The 25,059-nt window shown below is 32.4% G+C and overlaps 3 protein-coding genes and 1 long non-coding RNA gene across 16 annotated transcripts in view; 2 read left to right on the top strand and 2 right to left on the bottom strand.

Moving 5' to 3' along the window:
- The window catches only part of LOC124432279, a 28,610-nt gene extending 14,618 nt beyond the window's left edge, over positions 1-13,992 (top strand). For 2 of the 4 annotated variants that reach the window (XM_046981097.1, XM_046981075.1), the window contains exons 2-11: positions 4,555-4,791; positions 6,791-7,003; positions 8,672-8,904; positions 9,004-9,215; positions 9,308-9,525; positions 9,611-9,814; positions 9,905-10,021; positions 10,089-10,370; positions 10,713-11,250; positions 12,984-13,992. In XM_046981097.1, the coding sequence (XP_046837053.1) occupies positions 6,820-7,003; positions 8,672-8,904; positions 9,004-9,215; positions 9,308-9,525; positions 9,611-9,814; positions 9,905-10,021; positions 10,089-10,370; positions 10,713-11,250; positions 12,984-13,374 (2,379 nt within the window). In that variant the 5' untranslated portion in view covers positions 4,555-4,791; positions 6,791-6,819 and the 3' untranslated portion in view covers positions 13,375-13,992. Of the gene's footprint in view, positions 1-4,554; positions 4,792-6,790; positions 7,004-8,671; positions 8,905-9,003; positions 9,216-9,307; positions 9,526-9,610; positions 9,815-9,904; positions 10,022-10,088; positions 10,371-10,712; positions 11,251-11,939; positions 12,469-12,983 lie in introns of all 4 variants that reach the window. The other 2 variants (XR_006944221.1, XM_046981084.1) reach the window with 2 other exon arrangements.
- On the bottom strand, positions 11,478-11,956 carry LOC124432360. Its single transcript, XR_006944236.1, has 2 exons — positions 11,765-11,956; positions 11,478-11,676 (listed from the first exon to the last, which is right to left on the bottom strand). It is a non-coding gene; the product is annotated as an uncharacterized LOC124432360 (long non-coding RNA).
- Positions 13,993-14,199: 207 nt separating the features above from the next.
- Positions 14,200-17,851, bottom strand: LOC124432324 (putative serine protease F56F10.1). Of its 6 annotated transcripts, XM_046981225.1 has the most exons (10): positions 17,763-17,851; positions 17,502-17,674; positions 16,593-16,800; positions 16,350-16,531; positions 16,040-16,275; positions 15,609-15,744; positions 15,225-15,541; positions 15,037-15,169; positions 14,791-14,960; positions 14,200-14,730 (listed from the first exon to the last, which is right to left on the bottom strand). In XM_046981225.1, exons 3-10 carry the CDS (start codon positions 16,794-16,796, stop codon positions 14,621-14,623), a joined length of 1,488 nt encoding a protein of 495 aa, XP_046837181.1. In that variant the 5' UTR covers positions 16,797-16,800; positions 17,502-17,674; positions 17,763-17,851; the 3' UTR covers positions 14,200-14,620. The 6 variants fall into 6 exon arrangements, with proteins under 6 accessions (XP_046837181.1, XP_046837189.1, XP_046837212.1 ...); XM_046981233.1 differs by lacking the exon at positions 17,763-17,851 and having other exon boundaries at positions 17,516-17,744; XM_046981256.1 differs by lacking the exon at positions 17,763-17,851 and having other exon boundaries at positions 17,606-17,737.
- Positions 17,852-18,044: 193 nt separating this feature from the next.
- On the top strand, positions 18,045-24,038 carry LOC124428485 (xenotropic and polytropic retrovirus receptor 1). 5 transcript variants are annotated; one of them, XM_046972780.1, is made up of 11 exons: positions 18,045-18,256; positions 18,903-19,023; positions 19,278-19,372; positions 19,469-19,622; positions 19,707-19,951; positions 20,176-20,437; positions 20,515-20,882; positions 20,960-21,302; positions 21,391-21,560; positions 21,632-21,765; positions 21,835-24,038. In XM_046972780.1, the coding sequence occupies exons 3-11, from the start codon at positions 19,304-19,306 to the stop codon at positions 22,091-22,093; spliced, it is 2,004 nt and encodes a 667-aa protein (XP_046828736.1). In that variant the 5' UTR covers positions 18,045-18,256; positions 18,903-19,023; positions 19,278-19,303; the 3' UTR covers positions 22,094-24,038. The 5 variants fall into 5 exon arrangements, with proteins under 5 accessions (XP_046828736.1, XP_046828572.1, XP_046828644.1 ...); XM_046972616.1 differs by having other exon boundaries at positions 18,045-18,262; XM_046972688.1 differs by having other exon boundaries at positions 18,045-18,515.
- Positions 24,039-25,059: the final 1,021 nt, after the last annotated feature.

The raw sequence follows: 25,059 nt of genomic DNA, 5'->3' as shown, positions 1-25,059 counted from the left end.
TTCTTTTTTGATTTTTTTATTAAATAAACAAATTTGTATTGTTTTACAATAGATTTAAACTTAATATCTTTCCAATTGTTCTTGTTACATTATTATATTATAGTACTATATGTACTTGTTACTCTCACAACAGTGATAGTGGTTTCTCTCATTTATTTCTATCGTCGATATTCGCTTATATCTATTCGGTATTCGATTAATCATATTTATATTCAATTTACATTATTTTATTTTATTTCATTTCGCATCTTTCTCTATTTTGTATAACTTCGTTTGTCTTTATCAAGCTACTTTGCTCTCTTTTTTCTTCAAATTGTACGGATCTGACGAATTAACCGACGACCATAAGAAAGTAATCTCTCTTTGCACATCTTTCTTCTTTCTCGTTAAAATCTTCGACTAATTGTTTCGTTTCTTTACAAAAAAGGACAAAGATTATGGTTGTATTTTTTTCTTTATTTTTATTCAAAAATTCTTATCGAATGGAAAAACAAGATGAATTCTTCGAATAATATGATGGTTCGTCGAATTTATAATTAAACGTTCATGTAATAAATTCTTCACGAAAGAGTTAACAAATTAAAAAAAAAATATATACATGGAACGCTTGAGTCTTTTGTAGAAGATCTAGTTAAGCTGATATTACATGGAAGATCTATATATATATTAGGATGTCCCATAAGTTTCTTTCCTTTTTCTTATATGAAATGAATACACAATGTTTACTGTTATTTTGTTATATAAGGACCCTTTTGCTCTATTACCTTCTTCCATCTCTCAGGAAGCCTTATTATGACTTCTTTCCAAAATTGTTGTGTTTTGGACAAGAAATAATCCTGGAGATGCGTTTTTATTTCGCTGATGATTTTAAAGCGCTTATCGCGAAGAGAATTTTTTAAGGACAGAAAGAAGTAATAATCTGATGGAGCGAGATCTGGAGAGTATGCAGGATGCGGTAAAACATCCCAATCAAACTGTAAGAGCTTTTCTCTTACCGCTAATGCAATATGTGGTCTCCGTCAGTAAGTGTGGAACCCAAACTTCGCAGCGATTAACATATTCCATCTTAGTTAGGTGATTATGCACTGTTGTTTTAGGAATCCTAGTGGCATTCACTATCTCGCGCACACTATATTGCGGATTTTCATCAAACATCGCTTTGATAAGGTCCGTATCCGTCGTTTTTGGGCGGCCGCTACGGTCTTCATCTTCTAGATTAAAATTTCCCCTCTAAGTTTTTTAAACCAATTGCGAATGGTTGTAATAGTTATAGCACCATCCCCGTACATGGTACAAATCTCCTCGACAGTATTCTTTACACTATCACCTTTTTTGAAACAATGAAGCATAACATGCCGTAAATGTTGCCTTTCTCTACCCATGTTTAACGCTGTGGATGAACGTTTTAAAAGAGACTGTGGCACAAACGAAACGTACTGTAAAAGTGTTCTAGACGACTGAAACCGATAACATAGACGGCTAATAGATCAGCCTGCATATTTGCACAAACAGAGCCAGATAAGGCCATTCATAGCGTGATGAAAAAGAAACTTTTGGGACACCCTAATACATATATTAGGTATTTCACCCATATATATACATACATATATATATTATATAATATATATATAATGGTTCATTAGCGCAATGCGAAACACGATATATTTACTTCTTTAAATTTGGTTTATTCTTTGCTTTTTAAATTGTAAAAGGTTTAACGAGGAGCTCATATGATCGCGAACGAGAGAATGATTTTTTTAGATTACATCGAAGATCGATTCCATTGAAATGAAATATTTATTTTATAACGATAATTAATTCTAAAAACGATTCGATTTTCAATATTGACCGATAAATAATATTTGGCATTGATTTAATCTTAAGCATGGAACTTGACAATTGTTGATTAAAAATTGCGATAATAGATAATAATGTATTAGAAAATCTATGTTATGATATCAGCCAATTCTCTCCGAAGAGATTTCATCCGTATAAAAATAGCTGATGCGCATTTTCTTGCTCTATCAACACATGAACACGGAGTGAATCTTTTAGAAAAGCAAGGTAAGATGTATTCGTAATCTTGTCGTAGCGTCATTGCGAATTAACTCCTTACTTTTTTGTTTTTATTTTGTTTTTTATCTTTCATCGGAATTCGGTTTATTGTGAAAAATAAACGTAAACTGAATCTTTAAATATTATTCCTATCCCACAGAAATCACTTTTTTTCTATACGAAAGTAAAGTGATGTGTATGTGTAAATGAATGCTTTTGTGAACGACGAGTTAATGTTTGCGATTGTATTGTTAGTTTCGATTATTATTCTAACCGATTATTATTTCAAGAAATTTCTCACATATTTTGCCTACTGGTTAAACGCTCTTTTTGTTGTACATTCACTTCGTTACGTTATACTCCTTCTGGACATATGCGAGCAAAGTACAGTCATAAAGATGATCATATCATCGCACAATTACAAAAACTATAGTGCATTAGAATATCGTATTGTATGATAATCCTTGCCGAATATAACGGTAGAAATAGCGGTGACCTGATATTTACACCAGAATAACTTTTACCCTTTCCACGCGATTGTAGCTCGTTATGTCCACTCTACTGGCCCACATAAGCTTATTTACTCTGATCACGTCTGTTGACTGTAATTGCACGTACTTCACTATAACCCTGCGTCGGCTGAAACGTAGTTGAGGACCTATGAAATCTATACGTATGATTTTAAAAAGAAATACGATTCGCATTCTTTTCATATCTTTTTTCTGTTGAGCAACTTGGTCGCCGACGTAACGTATACTTAATAAACATGTGTTAATCGTATAGTCGCGAACCGTTACGTGAGAGCGACGCACAATTATGCGAGATTAACGCGAGACGGTCGAGCAACCGATTGTGCGTACAACGACTCAAGGATAAAACCGTTTTTTCGTATCGTCCCACAGGAATGTCACCTGTCCGCCTGATACGAGTCATGGTAGACTTGCCGTTCATCTCGTCCGCGGTTTTATCGTATGACCTTGTCAAGCAATTGATTCTACTTTTCTCACATATTACGCTCACGATGTTATTTCTATTCAAATTTTTAACATCTTTTTTTGTATTCCACCTAAATATTCTAAATATTCTTCGTTATACTAGGTACTTACGTGCTATTTAGAGTAAAGAATACAGTCACAACCTTCTTGACTAAAGTGAAATTTTCGTCACCTAAGTTTATTCCTATGTTTGACAACTTGGCACGCATTAACAGAACGTTTCACTGCGACGACTTCCTAAAGCTAGAATTTAAAACAGCTAGATGATTGCGCGATCATTGCAGGATGCGAGTTGCTTGCATTATTATTTCTGCTGCAAGAACTCGAAGTGATTTCCGTTTGTCTTGAATTTTCAATGAAATCCTTGAGTGCCGGACGTTTCGTATTTTCTTTTGTTACGTTATATCTTTTCTTATAAGATATATATATATATATATATATATATATATATATATATATATATATATAGTAACGGTGGGTATGCATAGGTATATTAATTTGTTAATAAATCACAAAAGGACAATCTTTCTTTTCGTCAACAAGAATGAAATGAGAATAGAAATGAGAATGACGATATGTAGATACAACGATTCTTGCGGAAACGACGATTTCAAATTATACTACGTAATGGAAGCGCCTCCGGAAAAAAGGGAAAACATTAAAACGTTTGTTGCATCTTCATCAATTTGACAGTAATGCGCGTAAGAATAGTTCGTAAGTAAGTTGTTTGCGTTAGAGCTACAGTGACGAGCCTCACTGCGCATCGAAGTCATCAAGTTAAAAAAGGAGACTTCGATGCTCCATGAGGCAACGTCCCGTACGTTGCAACGCTATTAAACGCATTTTGCTCCTTCCAAGTAACTCTCTTTTCTAAACCTATACAGCTAATATGTCTACTAGTATATATACTATCTACATATCTATGTACTACAAGAGTACAACAATTGCCATCTTTTTACACTATTTCTTGCTTTTCTCATGAGTCACGCGATAATCACCTCCAATTCTGATGTGCAGTCATGAAAGGCAATAGAATTAGTTCACAAAAATGTCTTTAAAATTTTTGGGACGTTGTTTATGCTTGTTAAAAATACTTGTGTAACAATGAGTTTTTCGTAATAGTATATAACGGAAGAAAAAAGTAACATTCAGAATACTGACTTGATTTCTTTCATTGATAGATACAAAATGCTTTTCTTCGTGGTAGAGTACCTACGAAACGTAAAATCAATATTTAATTTTTCTAAATAACGTTTTATAGAGCTTTGTCCTATTGTTTTTCTTTTTAACATGTGATAGTATATTTCAAGACGAAATCAATAAATCACATATAGATGTTGACATTTTTAATGACAAAACAGAATTGTAAAAAACAATGGGGAAATGTTGCGATACTTGAGACAGCATACGCGTTATCGATTTCAAATTTTATATATATGGTTTGTCTTAAATACGAACGTACAAAACATAATAGACCTATTTAGATATGCATATTGAATTGCAGGTAGCATCAGTGTCGGATGCGGTTATCCAGGTGCACCGGCTCACAGCAGCGTACGCTTCACGGGTAGCGGCATAGACGATGTCATAGACGAAGAGGAGGCTCTTCTCAAAGAAACTAAATTGCCAGAAGGAACTGTAGCTACGTATTCGTGCGAACGAGGTTTCGAACTGCTCGGCCCAGCGAGGAGACAATGTCAGACAGAGGGTACATGGACACCGGAAGGTGTTCCTTTTTGCGGTAAGTTCCTTTCCATATTTTTATTTTCCTTATATCACTTTCCTACTCGATAAAACAACTCTTTCAATCGTAGATATATAATAAATTTGGTATACGTAAATACTTATCTATCTATCAAACGATAGGAAGTTTCGATTAGTCACTTGACCTAATTCTGAATGTCCTTGACCGAGGCACTCATCGATAGATAGCCAGGAAATACTGAAAATGGTGGGGGCATTGCACCGTTAATTCTGAACCTGCTGCTCGTGCGCGGCCTTCTCAACCTTCCTTCTTCGTGCACATTCCTAACGCGAAACAGCCACTATCCGTTGTCCTTGGGTCGGCTCGATTTTTCTCTCCCTCTTTCTTACTTTTTTCTTAAATACACAAAGATAGAGGGTATATTAGATAATATTTTGTTGATGCGTCAATAGGAAACAAAGCGAAATCAAGAAGCATCAAACAGATCGTATTTGGAATCGATCTCTGTAGGAAGGCTCAACATACTACTTCCTGCTTTTCCCTCACCTCTGGTGAGAACATCGAGGAACACGGAACTTTCTTTTCGACTCCGTTTACACATTTATCACGATTTTATTCTCAAAGGCAAAACTTCCTAGATAGTTCCAGATCGTATTTACGATCATCTTGATTTCTATTGTCGACGAAAATTTGAGTATAAAACGGAAGAATACTTTTTTTGCTTGCTTTTTTAATTTAAATTTTATAGAAACGCGTACGTTCCATTCGATCAACTAAAATCAAAGATACTAAATAAAGAGTCTTGAAACAGCCTTTCTTTCGTTTTGCTTCGATGAATCGAAAATTCCATACCCGAGTTTAACACTTTCACGTTGATTCTTTCTATGTTCATATTATCGTAAATTTCTGTAATAGAGCCTAACCATAAATAGAAAATCGCGAAAGTAACGTGACAAGATCTTACACATCACTTACTTGGGTTTCATGGTAGAATTTGTAGTTGAAAATCTAACTACTTTCGAAAGGATGCACGAAATTTAACATTTTTGATATCTTTCTCGTTAGTTCTGCTGTGACGCCTTATTGATTCGTGTATAGACCGCAGATAATCTCAAAACCTAATCACGGAAGACTTCCGTTATGAGCATTATTATTACAGAACCGACAAACCGACAGCAGACAATTTGCGAACCTTTCTTACTCACGTGTACTCGCGAGAAATAACTGTAAATTATGAGGTACGCGAACATATCGAGTTTGTGGGAACGCGCTAGGTAGTTGCATATCTATCGAGTTGTAGAGTTGAATGACGACAAGTAATCCAATATGTAGGTTTAGGTCAAGAATGAATCAATTATATTAGTGTCATAAATACGGTTATTTATTGTAATGTCGGTCGACGTCGATTTATCGATTTATCGTACGGTTCGCAAAAAATAATAATTGAACGAAATGGAAAACCATCTCGTGCGTCGCCATTTGAATCGTCCGATATATTAAAGCATTCATTACTTAAAATTCATTCGTTACAAATAAATTTACATATCAGAATCGAATATCTTCGAGATGATAGAAAGATAAAATTAAAAGTAAAATTAATTTTGGTTTATTTCCACCCAGTTTAAGATATTGGGTCATATGGATTTCTAATTTATTTCCTTGTTCAATATCTAAAAATAAATTAATTAATCTAGTCACTATTACTGATAGCGACACGATAACAGTAGCAGCAAAAGTAGCGTCGGCATTGCGAGTTAGCGCCGGTAAAATTCTCACATTACGGTACAGTAAAACTACCGCAAGGCCAACGACTTCTTCGCAAATGCATTTACGCCGGTAAATGCTGAGTGCCGACTCGCTGTACAAAACTTCTTTTTCTCCTTTTCTATTTCTGTTTATTATTTTTTATTTTCTTTGAGACCGGCTGTTCCATCTGCGTACTGACTGGGCTTACGTATATTGATTTACGTATATTGTCTTATACGATATAAATTTTAATACTTAAGTTTTAATGATTATTCTCTTTACGTTTCAGTGTTGAATGTAGCCGGCGGGAAAGCACCGATGCAATCTAGCAGCCTGGATGGCGGAATTCCGCAACGTGCCGTTGACGGAAGTAGTGCTCAGATTTACACCGCGCAAACTTGCACGTTAACGAGACCCGAGCACAGACCATGGTGGTACGTGAACCTTTTGGAACCTTACATGGTACAACTGGTACGGCTAGATTTTGGGAAACCTTGCTGTGGTAAGTAGCTCGTTAACATTGGCCGGTAAGTCCACGATAAATTCGACGAACTGTACAAATTGTAACTTTTGCCTATCAGCGAACTATCAAGTAATGAGTACAAGTAGGACGATCATACTTGAATTGAAATTCAATTAGGAGGAGATCTCTGTTGGATTAGTACTTCGATGCACGTGCTTCACTAAATCTCGAATTGTTTGGTTCTTTCACGGTTCAATCACTGTCAGTCTTCAAGCGCGCTTTCCACTGATCAAGGCTAATCAAAATATCTAATCGAAGTAGACCAAAAGAGAGCAGAATTATCATCCAAGCATTGCTTCAAACCATCCATGAAATTGTATGATGAATTCACAAACGCCATATTATTTCCAACCTCTTTTTTATATTTCTAACAATTTATTCGTTTATTTATACCTATATCTTTTGATCTTTAATCAGGTCCTTGCTTTCTGCTTTTTTCTTTTACAAAGAATTAATTTTAATTATTCGTACAATTCATTAAAATCTTTAAATCAGTTCGTTTGAAGTTGAACGTATTAAACTAAGTATCGTCCTCGATGATTGTCGCTTTCTGGCGTGTAAAATTGACTTGATATAAGTAACTGCACAAATATCAGATGAGATTATCTCGTAGAAGAAGTTGACCGTGTGTGGCAAAATTCATGATTTATGCTATCTTCTAGCAACCTCTTAGACACGGCCCAGCGCCACGGAGATAGGAACCCTGAGATGATTTCCACATTATGCCTTCCGACTCGTGTCCGCACAGTACTTGCAATTAAATCAATCGCATTTCACAATAACGCACCTCATAATTAGCCTTCATGGAATGAAAAGATGAGAACTTTCACGTCGAGCAACAACCATAACGATTTTAACATTCGTATATAATGCACATATGTATGTAGCAATTTATGTGTTTCGTTTGTAGACTTTACTTCAGTAGATAGTGAGATGAAACGATTTATAGATTTGTTTGCAGTTTTCTTTCATTCTCTTATTTGAAAAGAAGAAAATCAGAAGCAGAAATACTTTGTCGAGATGTATATTAAGTATTAACTGAAATGAATGCAAATGATTTGTGCTTGACTACCAAAAAAGGAAAAGAAAAGTGAACGCATCGAGAAAATCAAGGAAACGTAATTTTATTGTTCATAAAATGACAATCGAACGAAGAGGACGAGACGATCCGTGACAGCGTAGTTTCTCTCGAGAAAAGGAAGAAAATGACGATGAGGCACGTATCGATCTTCGGTTTCGTTCCGATCTCGCGCTTCCTTTATGCGCTTTCAAACAGTGAAATTCACAGAGTTTACCAATGCAAGAAAGTTCTGCATTCAATGCGTATATCGTTTCGTTTTTCTCTTTTGCCCTTTTTTATTTATTTTTCTTCTGTCGAAGAGAAACGAAATATCCCAAGAAGAATATATAATATTATAATAACTATCTACGTCATGGCTCTGCGCTCATTGTGGCAGTTGAGACGTTATTTAGGTCGAAAGATGTTGGCTCTTTTGTTTCTTCTCAATTCCTTTTTTCCGATTCGCTTTTAAATTAATTATACATAGTAAATTAAAACGAGAAAGAGAAAGAGAAGGAGATAAAGAGGAAAGGCGAATGGTAACGGAGCGAAGAAAATATAAAAGGGTGCTTCTTTCTTTCAATTAGGAACTGCTATTCCTGGCACGATCGTCGTTCGTGTTGGTAACAATCGGCCGGATTTGGGAACAAATCCAATTTGCAATCGTTTCACTGGTCTGCTAGAAGAGGGTCAACCTCTTTTCCTTCCTTGCAATCCACCAATGCCTGGTGCGTTCGTTTCGGTACATTTAGAGGCTTCTACCCAAGCGCTAATTCCGGTGCAGCTTTCCTTATGCGAAGCTTTCGTTTATACAGATCAGGTATGTACCCTATGATTTACCCTATGATCGTCATTCATGTCTCTCATAGTCACAATTAACTAAACTTCCCATCTCTCGTTTTGATATTCCCATACGCAGGCACTGCCCATCGAGAGATGTCCACAATTCAGAGACCAACCGCCGGGATCAACTGCTACTTATAATGGAAAGTGTTATATATTTTATAATCGACAACCGCTAATCTTCAGAGAGGCTCTAGCCTTTTGCCGAGCACGAGGTGGAACTCTAGTCGATGAAAGTAATCCTGCCCTTCAAGGATTTATCTCATGGGAATTATGGAGGCGGCACAGGTACTGTATCATTTAAACGTCTTATATTTTGTCATCAAATCTTCATTGTTCGATATCACGATAAACTAGATTGACATTATTTATCTTTCAAGAAGGAGTGACACGACTAGTCAGTACTGGATGGGTGCCATGAGAGATCAAAACGATCGAACTATTTGGAGGTGGACGGGCAGTGGAGAAGAAGTCTCCGTATCTTTTTGGAGTCTTCCACAAGGTACAGAAGAGGATTGCGTTCGATACGATGGTAGCAGGGGTTGGCTCTGGTCCGATACACCTTGCAACGCTCGACTAAATTTTATTTGTCAACACCGTGAGTGTTTTCTTTTATTTTTATGTCTTTAAGTCTTTTTCCACTTTGATGATACATTTTTAACACAAGAGTACTCAATTTTTAGAACCACGAGCTTGCGGTAGACCTGAACAGCCACCGAACTCGACCATGATCGTAACAGCCACAATAAGTAGAAATATTGTTAGTCAATACGAAGTTGGCGCTACCGTAGAATATACTTGCAATTCTGGAAGTCTTCTCATCGGACCTTCGACTCGTACGTGTCTTGATACAGGCTTCTACAATGAATTCCCACCAGTTTGTAAAAGTAAGAATAATGAGTGCTATTTATTCTCTCGTAGATCTGAGTGAATTACGAATGGATTCTAATTAATGTGTTTGCAATGTGTTTCCTTAGATATTGAATGCGGTTATCCTGCGAACATAAAGCACGGTGGTTACACGTTGATTAACAACACTGTAACTTATCTAAGCCAAGTACTCTACTCTTGTGACGAGGGATATGAAATGACAGGTAATTGATAAAGTTCAATAATTGTATGATCTTACATGAAATCACTCTATCGTATCTCCTTTTGTAGGTCGTGCGAGACTAACGTGCGATATAGACGAGAGATGGAACGGACCACCGCCGCGTTGCGAACCGATACATTGCGATCCACCCGTAATAATTCCTCATAGTTTCATCCAAATTGATGAAATTGATGAAACTGAAATGGTGAGCAAAAGCAGCGTTAACAGGAGCCTGCTCGTTGGCAGTATCGTCACTTATACATGCGAAAAGGGATATCGGTTGATCGGTTTACGACAGATTCTCTGTTTACAAACTGGACTTTATGATCATGCCGCGCCCTCTTGTGCAGGTAATTTATATTATTTATATTCCTCTTATATTTTTTTCTTTTTGTTTTTCATTCGTCTAACATTAAGAAGAGAAATGAATGCTTTTCCAAAATGTTTTTACACCGATAATTATACATATCATTACACCGATAATTAGACTTGAACTTCAATCGAATTATAATCAAATAATAACCCGAGTAGCCAGACTCTTGATCTAATAACATATAAATAAGCGAATACTTGATTTTATGATTGCATACTACTATATGTCTACATATTGTATGTTGTATGTTGATCATAACCAACTATGACTAATCGTCCTATGTTTCTGAATATTTCACTATTCGTTTATGTACATATAGAAGAGACTCGTACAAGTACGGTAACGCTGCCTCCGCGAGCGACTTTAAGACCAGCAACAAGTAGCAGAGCACGACCGTTCATTACAACAAAGATTAGATCGACTACGCCACCAGCAAACATGCCGACGAAAGTAACGACAACGATTACAACGATGAAGGCAGCAACGATCGTCCCGCCACATGGCAAAATACCATCGATTAATAGTGAACATATGGCGACGGTTAAAGAAACCGAATCGAAAAAGTCGAGCGTTAACATACAAAGTACAGCTTCTTCTTCATTATCAATTCTAAATGATCATAGCAAAGATCATCCGCAAGATAACGAGATCGCTGGTAGTGGTGCTGATCACGTACAAGCCGGTACTGGTACAGGTGTACCCGAACCTTCAGGACCTTTGCAAGTGGACACATTCAACCAATCGACTAGCGCCCATCAAGCAAAATTGAATCTTGGAGCTGTTATAGCGCTTGGAGTCTTCGGTGGTTTTGTCTTTCTTGCTGCTGTCATCACAACGGTAGTCATATTGATACGCAGGTAGGGTTACATTATCCTTATATTAAACTATGACGCATACAAATATCACAGGCGGGTAATCTATGTCTTATTCTGCTACGATTACATTATTAACGCTCTTTTATACATAAAATGTCCGCTCTTTATTTACTTCTGCCTACTGTATCGCTTGAACAGTATATATGGATTTCTTTACTTTTCTTTCTATCTCTCCTCTTTCTTATCTTAAATTTAAAGCAAAAATGCCATTCTTTTAAAAATTTATTAATCATTACAATCGAATCAAATCTTTGTTACAATTGAATTAAATCAAATGAGAATTGCGATTTCACGTAGAGATTTTGCATATTCTTTTGTTTCTCTATTAACGAATTGCTTTTCTGATGCTCGTCTTCCTTCCCGAAAGTCACACATAACAACGATCATATAGCTCGTATACAATTCTTTCTACGGAGAACAGTGATTAGCAATATATATTGATCTCTTTGATGTAATCGATAGAATAGTTGAAAGATTTAGCTCCAAATTAACTTACATTCAAACTTCAAACTTAGCAAATCGTCTTCGTTCATTCATCTTGAAAGTAGAAAGAGGTTCATTTGGAGTTAACCTGGCGCGAATAAATTCGAATAAAGCGTTAACTCAAAACGTGTCTACGGAGGACGAGAGTTGAGATTTATCGTTGAAATGTTTGCGTTGACGCTGGTTAGCGGCAGTGGCAGCGTAAGAGGAAGGCGCCGCAGGGGGCTCGGTGGGGTTGGAGCGTTGAGGGGTGGCGGTAGCGGTGCCCTTGGGAGGAGCGAGTCCGGAATGCCCTCGCGTTGGTATACGCTACTGGCGCTGCCCTTCCCCGACCAGCACCTGGGGCGCCGCGACCTCATGGCTCGCCGCGGTAGCGATCATCCTTACTCCTTCACCATCTCGGCAGCGCATCGTGCCGGTTACTTCTCGAACCCTTCCATTTGAATTCTAAACAAGTACAACGACGAAAAAACAAAATCAAACAAACGAAAAAGAAAGAAAAAAGGAAAGAAAAACAAAGGTGACAACAACAACAATTAAGACAAATAAGAAAAAGAAAGGAAAAAGGAAAAAAAAAAGAAACATAAAATAAAAGCAACAGGACAAAGTTTACTTCTTTCCCACCCCTCCACGCAACCACCGCCCCACCACATCAACCATCATCACGTATCATCACCACACCACTGTGCGCCACCCTCGCAAGTGATACTAGTCAAGGTAAACGAGCAAAGTTTCTACTGCGCACTACGTATAGTGGTAGCTCGTTTCACCGGCAGGTCACGGTGTCCTTTCTGTTTTCTACAAAAGAAACTTCGTACACATGTTTCTTGCACGCGTTCGTCCTTTGCGAGTGACAATTTTTGCACCCTTCTCCTGATTAACTTTTCCTTCATTTTTTCCAAGAATATTACTATGCAAAACTTTTCGCAGATGTCTATAGAACAAGATTAAATGTTTTATGCTCCTTTTTTCTTCTGCTTTGCTCTTCTTTATGCACGAGGTGGATGATTGTTTCATTATGAAAACGATTGATTACTTTTAATTGTATTTTATGGCAAATTTGACTTAGCGATTTTTTATTGCAACATGCTTATTCTTCTTGTCCATTGCATCGTCTACATGTTTCTTATAAAACTTTAAAAAATAATCTTCTAACTACATCTTTTATATATTTTGATACGATAATGGTTCTACGAAGAACGTCTTTTAACAACGTCTCACTGTTTACGTAGGAATCGTGGTAGAAGCAGTAAACACTATCGTCATCGAGCATCTCCAGATTGTAATACCGTTGCTAGTTTTGATAGCAGTTCCTCAGAAAGTCGAGGTGGCTTGAATCGATATTATAGGCAAGCATGGGAGAATCTTCATGAGACTACCGGGCACAAGATAAACCATCCTGCGTTACAACGCAAGGAGACCCTGGATGAACCAGGATATCGGGAAAATTATCGCGGTAACAATACCGAACGTGATGGTTCGGAATTAGTTGTCAGCGATGTTGCAGCCTATCCATCCAGCAAACATGCTAGTGTTTCGGATAAGAAACGTCATCATCACCACCACCATCATCATCATAATTCGCCCGAATGGAAGCAATCGCAGTCTCACCACAGATATTGAATGTTTTAAGGGTGAGTCTGTTCAAATCAATTTAAACTTTAAATTGAAGAAATTCATACAGCACGATGTGTTTTGTCACGATGACTCAAGAATCACGTAACAAAAATGTGCAAATGCATATCGAATTTTTTATTGTTTGCACTTTGTTTTAGAAAATAATATTTAATTAATGTTAGATACGTAACGGTAGCTATGAAGGATTTTACGTTATTGCTCTATTATCTAATAAATAATTTATAATCATTCGATCTGTTACGCGTTATGCTGTATATACATATATAAGTATTTTAAAGCGATTATTGTAAATTAAGAATTATGGTCACCTTGATCTTGATGAGAGATCAGAGTTTTATTTAGCAGAATGCCAAAAACAAAATAAAGAAAGTAATATATTAATTATGATCAAAAGAATCTTAACATACATATCTATAGCAAAGTATATCTTTAGCTTTCTTATAGACTTTTATTATGTCTTTGTATATTTTCTCGAATAAGTTCTTCTTAATCCCTATGACAAGAATATAAATCTGTCATGGGTACCTTGGCCTCGCCTTGAAGTTGCTGTTTATTTACAAAAAAAAAAAAAAAAAAATAAGGGAAGGCCGATGTTATCCATTTCGGAATCGAACGTTCATTTAATGACGAAAGCTACTTTAATAAATAAATTGGGTAGATAGAATACAGTTTGTATAGAACACGAACACTTCATAAAGTTACTGTAATGATGTAATGTTCAAGATACATCACAAACAAAATTTTTTGCTTTGATCTAAAATAGGCGTTGACATTTATTTTAATTAATCGACTGAAATAAGATATTCATAATAATTTTATATACATATGTATTTATTTTGTCAAGTAATACTAAATAAATTATGATAGTGCCATTTTGGGCAAATTACTTTAATTTACCTAAAAGCGATATATTTCGAAAACATTATCTTATACCATTAGCTTTACTTGCTATATTGTATCGATTACATAAAATAAACATATTTACGCATCCTGTTTGAGATTCTATTTCATTGGTATTTTATTACTTAACAATATATGTAAATATATAGAAAAAATATTTTTTAACATGTATTTTCTAGTACGTAGTATTTTCGATTAATATTCCAATAAAAACAAAAGACATCGTATTTCGTAACAAACGGAAACCAATAAAAGATTACATTATTTTATTTCAAAATATTTTGTTCAAACTTATTTCCTAATATCACATAAAAATTTATAAAAAGTAAACTTAGCTTTTTAACCATTGATAGATTATTTGTCCAACTTGTGCTTTAGCTGCTTTCAACTGAGGCGGATCATATTCAGAAGGTGGATACATGTTAGCGCAATGTGCAGTGCCTTTAAATAATGTTAGTTAAAATATCTACAAATTAGAAGAACGAATAATGTTACACATACCATTGATATAAATAGCGGTAGCCTCAGGAGTTAACGATGTTGTAATACCTAGTGCATGCCATGGATCAACAGATCCATGTACGAACACTACATTATTTACTTCTAATTTAAGTGCTCCGTATAGAGTATTGGTTCGCTTCACAGCATTATTAAGTAAGTCTATGTTATACCTAAAAAAGGACATCAAAGAGCATCCATGTAATAAATAATACTTATATTGTTTTCTTAAATTATTAATATACAAACCTAGGTCCGAAAATATCAATGCATTGCTGAATAAAGAATTCTACTGGAAACATTTCACTAAATAAATTAGGACGTGCAGTCGATGTTTGAAAAAATCCAAATTCTGTGCATGTTTGATATATCCATTGCCGACCTAATGAAATTTTATTATAGTTTTGCAATGGACATGATAATTTCTGTAAAATTACCTCCTTCTGCTCCTTCAGAATCCCATGTTACATTCCTTAACTCATGAATCATCTTATCGTACCTAAAGTCCAAACATTTTTCTTTGCTCGCATTTAGTATCATATTACTTATATGAGCGAGTCTATCGATGGATATACCTATTTTTTCATTCATTAGAATATTACATGCATCATCGATAGACAAATTAGCCATTCTTGAATTGTTACGATTATCTTTATTGTACTGGACAATACCCGCAAAATTACTTATTATTGTTTCATATAAATTCGAAATATCAACGCGTTTTGTGTATCCAATATCTATTGGATCACACAGGCTGCAAAAAGCAAATTAGAAATGAATAAATATTTTGAAATATCATTTGTAATTAAATTCATACTTACTTAAATTTTTTAACAATGCCTTGTTGACCTATTGGATGATGTAACATCATATGAAATTGTTTGTTCGCAGCTGCTAACACATCTACACATGCTTCAGAATATTCCTTAAGAGAATTTTCAACAATAATATAATATTCTGTAATATGTTTCTTAATTTTAGACATAATAATACAGTATACATTCGGTAATAATATTCGTTTATAATGTAAATCTATTAATAGACATATATATTGGGTTGGTCAATAAGTAATGTCAGAATTTAATATTTAAATAAACTACTAATATTTTTTATTAAATATTCTTACATTATTTATTGGCCAACCCAATATATACAAAGAATGTGAAATAGGTAATGTTCTACAAAATCATATATATATATATATATATATATATATATGAGTCAATTATATATTATATTATATTACACTAACGTTGAAAATCAACTTGTGCAAGGACTGGACCACTACTAGATACAGCTCCATGTACAAGATGAGGATATTTTACACGCATCCATGCAGCTAATGATCCAGGATAAGAACCTCCAAAAACAATCCATTTTATATTATGTAATACTTTATAAATTTCATTTATACTTTCTATAAAATATGCTATATCTGCAAGTGCTTGTTCTGAATTTAAATAAATTAAGTTCTTCACACTCATATCTCTGAAAAGTATTCCTTATAAAATAACATTATATTAAATGCTATTAAAACTACATGTCGTAATATATTAACTCACGCAGTTGGATGACTTTTTCCATAAAAGCGATGTTCAAGTTGAAAGCACATTGCTCCAAATTGTTTAGCATATTCAATCCATTGTCCTTCCACCATCCACTTGGCAGTGGCTGCTCCTTCACCACCGATTAAAAGGAACATAGGACCACCAGGTTTATAATATTCTGCATTCTGAAAATATCTCTGAAAAAAAAGATAGAACTAATGAGAAAATTGTCTAAAATTTTAATTACTACATCTATACCTGCTTCCAAACACGTGCATCTATTGGGTTAAAGTGATCGAGCATTTGGATAAACCATTGCTCCTTAGGAAGCCATTTCTGTTCTTTATGTGAAAGCAATATACCCAAATTTCCATCTTTACTTCTGCCTCTTATAAAATTACGTAGTGCTAAACTAATATTTATAAAAACTGCTATTAACAGCAATAATAATACAAATCGCATTTTTCTGGAAGAAAGAAAAGAATTATCATCAAGATTCAAAAAAAATACAAAAATATAATATGTATACATGGCAATAATATCTTTTCTACAATGACAGTAGTCATTTTTATGATAATAATTCTAAATATAAAATATTTATATTATATTTTAATAAAAAAGAAATAATGTTTTAAATATAATTAAAATAATTTCAAATGAACAAATTACAAAATAACATAGTTTTTCTTTTACATTTATCAATTAAAATTTATCAATTGATTATCGTAATTACTAATTTTTAATATAATACATGTTTTTTATGGTAAAAGTGTCTCAGATCTCAATGTTAAGAAATATCAAAATTGCGACATGTCTTACAAAAGCTGATAAAAAAGAAACACAAGTATTTAAACATCAACGACATTTAAAAATTTCTCTTGAAATTTGTATCTGATTACTTGCATATGGTAATTAAAGTCGTATATATGAGATATATAGCGATGTTTATAAAATGTTTAGAATTAAAAAATTAAGGAGGGAACATTGTATCGTAAAATATGAGTGTAGTTATATTTATCATAGAAATATCGGCGCCATGATCATGACTTAAATAGGGATTTTTACTAAACGAATTCACAATTTTGTTTATATAAAAATAACAGATGTAACTTCATCAAAAATATATAAACTTAATGAGAATTATTTATTTAATAAAGAATGTAATACCAAACGTGATTAACTTTTTAGGTGTCTTCTCGAAAACGTATTTTTTGTTTTTTCCTAGTGGTAAGTGGTAGTCTGCGTTGCTGCGTTAGTAAAGTAGAAATTACCGATTTATTACAGAAATGTAATTATCTTCATCATATTGCTGGTAGGAATCGCAAAATCAGCAACATTTTCTGCAACCGTCCAAGCATAAAAAATATATATGAGTTTCGAAATACAACATACGGTATCTAGGGCAAAATTTGCTTGTAGTGTAGCGACCTGTTTAGTAACATCGCAGTTAGGCATCATGTTTTGTCGAAAGTATCCAAATGCTAGATGAAAACAATAAAGGATTACTTTGATCAACCTTGTTAACTTACTAGTCAGCAGTGTAGCCAACAATAAAATCTTTTAAAAGTAAAAATTTGTTACATAGTTTAGAAGAGACTATTAATATAAGAATATTGGTTAAAATAAGCTAGGAAAATATATATATATATATATTTTTATATTATATATAAAATTGTTAAGTGGTTATTAATATTACAAGAATGTATGTAGGTTAAGAATAATATATAGTTAAAAGTTCTGATGTTGAAAAAATATTGAAGAAAGAAAAATCGATTCCCGATTTTTCAAGTAAAAAATCGATCCGGAGAAAAATCATACAATAGAGAATCGATTCAAAAGATCGATCTTTTGATCAAAAGAATCGAATCAGAATCGAATATTGCTAATGCAACAAGTACATGTCATTTGTAATAAATACGGATGTATGCGTAAGATGAAAAATAATTTCTAAATTTCTAAATTAACAATAAAATAAAAAAAAACAATCCAATTAATTGTGAAAATTGTAAAACGGCGTATAATTAAATATATTTCGTGCGACGAATCAGTACAATTAGAAAATCCATCATTTATGAATATTATAGGCAAAATTCACTTTGTCTTTTTCATCTCTTTTCATTTTTCTAAATTACTTTTAGGCATGGCTGCTAGAAATTTTTTATTATTTAAGCAAAATATCAAGTGAGCAATACATCAATATATACCGAATTAAGTTATTTCACCAATTTAGTAATTTTAAAAAACATTTTGTTTTACTCAAATTTAGGATAAGAATTGCAAAAAGAAAGATTATTACAAACATCGAGTAACAAGCATTATATATCAAGTAACATATACATTTCTTAAGCTATTTCTTTAATTCGTTTGTTAAAGATTCGTTTACGAATATGTAATGTCAGAACGCGGATTATTCCTTTGTTTCGGTGCCCTATTTAATAACGTTTTATCTTAAGAAAAACAAATATTGTAACGATGCGAGAAGATAAAATGTTTAATCAGTGCTACCGACAAAGCCAATTAGATCGTTATAAATATCATTTATAACCTTGCCTCCAATTTAATCTGTAGTAGACGAACGTCAGGAGAATAATACAGGAGAACTTTGTAAAAGTACTGATGTTTATAATTCTCATGCTAAAATATTGAGAAGTTAATACATTATTAAAATTAAAAGTGCCAATGAAACTTTGTAAGTATTGGCGTTAATTACTATTCTCATTTTTCTTTTTATTAATTCTTTAAACTGTCTTTTTAAATTTCTAAAACCTGAAAGCCAGTGGTATTAGTAATAAGTTTAAAATATTAAAGTAATAAATCTATAAAAGTGATATAAGGAATTAATGTCTTATATAAGAATTTAATACAATGTAATATGCAAACATTTTTTTTTATCAAATGATAAACTTTAATTGAATTATATAAAGAAAACTTATTTGATTTTAGATATATATTAAAGTATATAACTAAAAATGAAGTTTGCAGAACATCTATCTGCTCATATTACGCCTGAATGGCGTAAGCAGTATATTAGTTATGAGGTAAATAATACAATCAATATTACATATCATTTATAAAATGTTTCTATTTGTTACTTGACTGATATGTTGAATATTATATGAGTTTTATGATTGTAGGAAATGAAAGCAATGCTTTATACTGCAGTGGAGGAGGCACCTTCTTCAGAAAGTGTAGAACCAGAAGTGATACAAAGGCACTTTGCTTCTTTCGACGAAGTATTTTTTACATTTTGTGATCGTGAATTGAAAAAAATTAATACCTTTTATTCTGGTAAATGGATTTTATTATTTATGTAGAATTATTTATATGCAATAAGAAAATATTATTAGTGGTATAAGTAATCATGTTTTATAGAAAAATTAGCAGAAGCAACACGTAAATATGCAGCATTACAAAATGAATTGAAGACTGCTTTAGAATTGCAACATGGCAGTGGAAAAAACAAAGGAAAACCTAATACCAAACCTTATCTACCTACAAGAAAATTAAGAGAATTGAAACTTGCATTTTCAGAGTTCTATCTTTCTCTTATACTTTTACAAAACTACCAAAATCTTAATTATACTGGATTTCGTAAAATTCTTAAAAAGCATGATAAGGTATATAACAGAGTCAAATTATAGTATATATAAAATATTCACTAAAAAAGTTTCTCAAACATACAAATATATCAAGATAAAAAGAAATCAGGCAACAACCATTTCATGTTCCCTTGCGTTTCCAAGTATATATCCAAGTAATAATTCAAATACTATTTGTATCGCTTAAGCAAAATATTGTAAAGAAATATTTATACACTTTACAATATTACTGTCATTTGCAGTTATTGTCTGTGGATAGTGGTTCAAAATGGAGAGTAGAATGTGTAGAAATAGCTCATTTCTATACTTCAAAAGATATAGATAAGCTTATACAAGAAACAGAGACAACCGTAACAAATGATCTTGAAGGTGGAGATAGGCAACGTGCTATGAAAAGACTTCGTGTGCCACCTCTAGGTGAACATCAGAGCCCGTGGACTACTTTTAAAGTGGGATTATTTTCTGGAAGCTTTATAATCCTGTTTATAGCGGTTGTTCTCTCAGGTATTGTGCATATAACACACGTATTTATTATAATAACGCGGGCCGTAATTTCAATGCATAATTTTTACTATTCACAGCAATATTCCATGAGAGTGGAGAAAATTTGAAAGTAGCATTTCGTTTGTACAGAGGACCATTGCTTATCATTCAATTTTTATTTCTCATTGGTGTTAATGTTTATGGTTGGAGATCCTCAGGGGTAAATCATGTCTTAATATTTGAATTGGATCCACGCAATCATCTCTCCGAACAACATCTTATGGAATTGTCTGCAGTACTTGGAGTAGTATGGACATTAAGTCTATTAAGTTTTCTTTACAGTACTAGTCTTAGTATTCCGCCATATGTAAATCCTTTAGCTCTTGTCTGTCTTATGCTGGCATTTTTTCTGAATCCATTCAAGATTTTCCGCCATGAAGCACGTTTTTGGTTACTCAAAATCATTGTAAGTAATTATTGTAAATAATGTCATATCGACTTTCTCTTGAAAACTATTATTCTAATTAATTTATTTTATTGTAGGGTCGTGTTTTGGTATCCCCATTTGCATACGTTAATTTCGCAGATTTTTGGTTAGCTGATCAATTAAATAGTTTGACTACCGCTCTATTGGACTTTCATTTTTTAACATGTTTTTACATCACAAATGGTAATTGGCTTGAAGCAGGGAACACAAAGCAATGTACATCAGGATCTTTGATCCTCAGACCTATTGTTAATTGTCTACCGGCTTGGTTTCGTTTTGCACAATGCTTACGAAGGTATCGTGATTCCAAAGAAGCATTTCCACATTTAGCAAATGCTGGAAAATATTCAACTACCTTTCTAGTTGTTATAGCTAATACACTACATAATTATCATCAAGGTGGGTTTGAATATTTTACTTATATGAATTGTTACTTATGTGAAAATAAACTATCATTCAGTAAGTATATTGTATATATATATATTAGGTGAATATAGTAATCAATGGGAGAATCCATGGTTATGGTCTTGGGTGGCAAGTTGCGTTGTTAATTCAGTATATTCTTATACATGGGATCTTAAGATGGATTGGGGTCTTCTGGATAATAATGCTGGTGAAAACCGATTTTTAAGAGAGGAAGTTGTTTATTCTGCAGCGGTAAATATTGCGATAATTTCATTTGTCATTATTAATTGTTAATTTAATGAAAAATTGTAAACCCATTTCAGGGCTTTTATTATTTTGCGATAATAGAGGATTTTGTGTTAAGATTCATATGGGTCGCAAGTTTCATTTTAATACAATGCGGACATATTTCCAATGACTTAATGACATCTATAGTTGCACCTCTTGAGGTTTTTAGGTAAGGTATTAATATTTTTTTATAATATTTTAATCTATTAACAATACATCGACGTGTACAATTTTTAAGGCGTTTTATTTGGAATTTCTTTCGATTGGAGAACGAGCACTTGAATAATTGTGGTAAATTTCGTGCTGTACGAGACATTTCTATAGCACCAATCGAAAGTTCTGATCAAACGCAAATTCTTCGTATGATGGATGATGAAAATGGTGTACTAAACAGAGGTAAACGTAAAGGTGGTGGTAAAAAGCAAGTAAATACCAAGGAAGAAAAAAGAGCATTGCTTAAGGAAACTATTGATATTGATATATCGAATGCTAGTTAAAATTAGTAAGTACAAGATGTATAAAAATATAATATGTATATTTGTATAGAATATTGTATATGCATTTAAGAATAGATAGCATTTTGTAGAGTTTCTTGAATTATGGATGATTAAGCAATATTAATTCGATTTTGTATAAAACGTTATATCTACAGCATACGTACATATATAAATAACATAATTGAAGACTACAAAGGTAATGCAATGCGTGTTATGTGCCTTTTGTATTATTCCTATAAAATATTCTCTATTAACGTGTAAATACTTAATGGGATATGTCATAATATTTTATGAGTCAAGAGTCTTCCACTATAAGAATTTAAAAGGCACTTTAGAACATGATGGATTTATATTAATTTGTTAATTTTCATCTAATGAGTACAATCTTCGATATTTATTAACATATACATGCATAAGTTTAATTAAAGTTATATTAAAATTTAAAGTGAAAGAGAAGTGAGCTCATTCCAAATGTTTGCGTTCCAATCCCTTCATATTCTATGCATATGTATATGTATATATATAATAATATTCGCATACATTACACATTCAATATAAAATTATATATTAATAGTTTAATAATAAGGGTACCTTTTATATAGTCTGTTTAAAATATACAAATACGCTTAGTGGTAAATAATTAAATTTAAATTCCATAAGGGACACAAAGTGTAGTATATAAAAATTATAAATGAATGATGCAATTATAGGTTTAATTACATTATTCACATTATGATTAGCTAAATAGTACTTTAAATAGTAAGACAATATTGTAGACAATTTTGTTTAATATTATTCTTTACTGTAACAAATTTCAAAAAGCTCAATATTACTTGTTTGAAACATTGAAAAAAGCATAGTAACTTATCAATAATAAATGCTTGAGATTAGCCAAATTAAAATCTATGTATAATCATCGTTGATTTTCTAAAAATTACTGCATTTATAACAAAGTGTACTTATCGAATTTGCACAAAATTTGCTTAAAAATTTTATTGAACGAATAATTGCATTTTTATTATCTTGTATTTTTTTGATTCATAAAATTATATTAAATCAATGTTAGTTTTATTTTTTAGTTAAAAAAAATTACTAAAAACTTCAGATTTTATTAGTGTATTCAAATTTATTAATATATACAGATTTATTAATGTATTCGAGAGTTAATTAATGTATAAGAGTAGATAAATTGTATGTTATTGTATAAAGTATAAGCTATTGTAATATTACATTTATACATACAAAAGGTAGTTTATATATTATAATGATTTCATTCATTTTATTTTTTTTCAACATGCGATATTAAATGATTTGAATTAAATGATATAAAAAATAAGTTTTGATACAAAACCAACTCTAGATGTGAAATAAAATAATTAAAATATTTTTGCTTGTTTTTAATTTATATATAGAATTATACAAAAGGTATAAATTGATTTATAAATTGTACCTTTGTCTACAATAGTTTTAGTTTCAATGAATTTCAATTATTTCTTATAAATTGGGTATTATAATCTGATCAATGTAATTATTTTATATCTATTTCTATATACATTGTTGTATCAACAATTGACATATGTTGTATTAAATAAATGTCACATTACTTTCCTCTGCCACTCAATATCTACGTCACATGTCACATAACATGAGTTATACCTTATGATATGTTGTTACGTTCCTAACTTAACCCTGACGCTACTTTTCTCCACTACATATGTTTTTTCCATTTTTTCCTTTATGGCAACGGAGCATAAACATAACTCCTGTCACGTGGTGCAAGTGACGTAAAAGTGGCAGTGGAGCTAATGTGACGTCACGTATTCTCTTGTGAAGGAACTCTCCCCATTAACTATGGTTCTGACTCAAATATTCTTATACGATATGATTTTTTAACTGTATCAATAATTTTGCCGAATCGGCGTCAATAAATTGTGATGTTTATAAAGTTTGGCTTTTTGACTGTACACCCACACTCTTCTCGCATGTTTGATTTTTTCAATTAATAACACAAGTTCGAAATTGAATATCGTTTGACCAGGTTCAATGATACATCTATTGATAAAACAATTGAATCTTCTGAATGCTGTTATTATGATATATCTGCCAGTGAGAATCAGTTCGGTTTTTTTATCGGCAAATGCGATGTATCGATTGATGTCAATTCAAAAATTACCGATACGATAAAAAAACCAAAAGTGTGAATTTACTCTTACTGCTCTAGAGTTTTTAAGCGAGCAATACAATTGCAAAAAATCTTCTTTTATATAGACATAGTAATACAGTAATATCACTGATAGTTAATTGTAATATCACTGATGTGACGATGTAAAGATAGTGACAAATACTAAAGAGTATTGATACGGAGCAAATTCTTGATTTCTATCAAGGAGAAACAAAAGAAAAAGTAACATATCTGTCCTATGAATTCTTTATTCTTTTAATTATTATAATTTTAATAAAAATTAAAAATGTAATGTACATGAGAACGCACGATGATTTTTCAGATAAATTTGTCGGATTAAATGATTTGATATAAAGAAATAAAATTATAATTTTAATTCAAATTTTATTTTCTACTATTTCATTCAATGTATTTGAAAAAAAAAGAAGTCTCATACTAAAATATGATTTTAATAATCTATATGTTTTTAATCGTCATTGCTATGCCACTTCATGAGTCGGTAATGATGAATGGTAACAATGACGATAACGATAACGATGAAAAATGTGTATGATAATAATAAAATAAAAATAATATTAATATTAATAATATTAATATTAATAATAAAAAAAATAATAATAACATAACATAATATATAATATAACATAGTGTAACACGTTAATAATATTTGCAATGACAATCAAACAGTATGCCGTTTAAATCTTGGGGCTACACTTAGTGAAAAAGAAATATTTGTAATACATCTAATATTACTAATAATAATAATAATAATAATAATAATAAT

Source organism: Vespa crabro, chromosome 1 (genome assembly GCF_910589235.1).
Source record: "Vespa crabro chromosome 1, iyVesCrab1.2, whole genome shotgun sequence".
Lineage (NCBI taxonomy): Eukaryota > Metazoa > Arthropoda > Insecta > Hymenoptera > Vespidae > Vespa > Vespa crabro.
Note: the sequence above shows the minus strand (reverse complement) of the source record. Positions and strands in the feature narration are given on the sequence as shown.

Coding starts and splice junctions, on each gene's coding strand:
- LOC124428485 (XM_046972780.1), top strand. CDS start 19,304: ATGAAGTTTGCAGAACATCTATCTGCTCATATTACGCCTGAATGGCGT. Junction 19,623..19,706: donor AATTAATACCTTTTATTCTG/GTAAATGGATTT, acceptor CATGTTTTATAG/AAAAATTAGCAGAAGCAACA. Junction 21,561..21,631: donor AAGTTGTTTATTCTGCAGCG/GTAAATATTGCG, acceptor AACCCATTTCAG/GGCTTTTATTATTTTGCGAT.
- LOC124432324 (XM_046981225.1), bottom strand. CDS start 16,796: ATGCGATTTGTATTATTATTGCTGTTAATAGCAGTTTTTATAAATATT. Junction 16,532..16,592: donor ATGCACGTGTTTGGAAGCAG/GTATAGATGTAG, acceptor CTTTTTTTTCAG/AGATATTTTCAGAATGCAGA. Junction 14,961..15,036: donor ATTGATATTTTCGGACCTAG/GTTTGTATATTA, acceptor GTCCTTTTTTAG/GTATAACATAGACTTACTTA.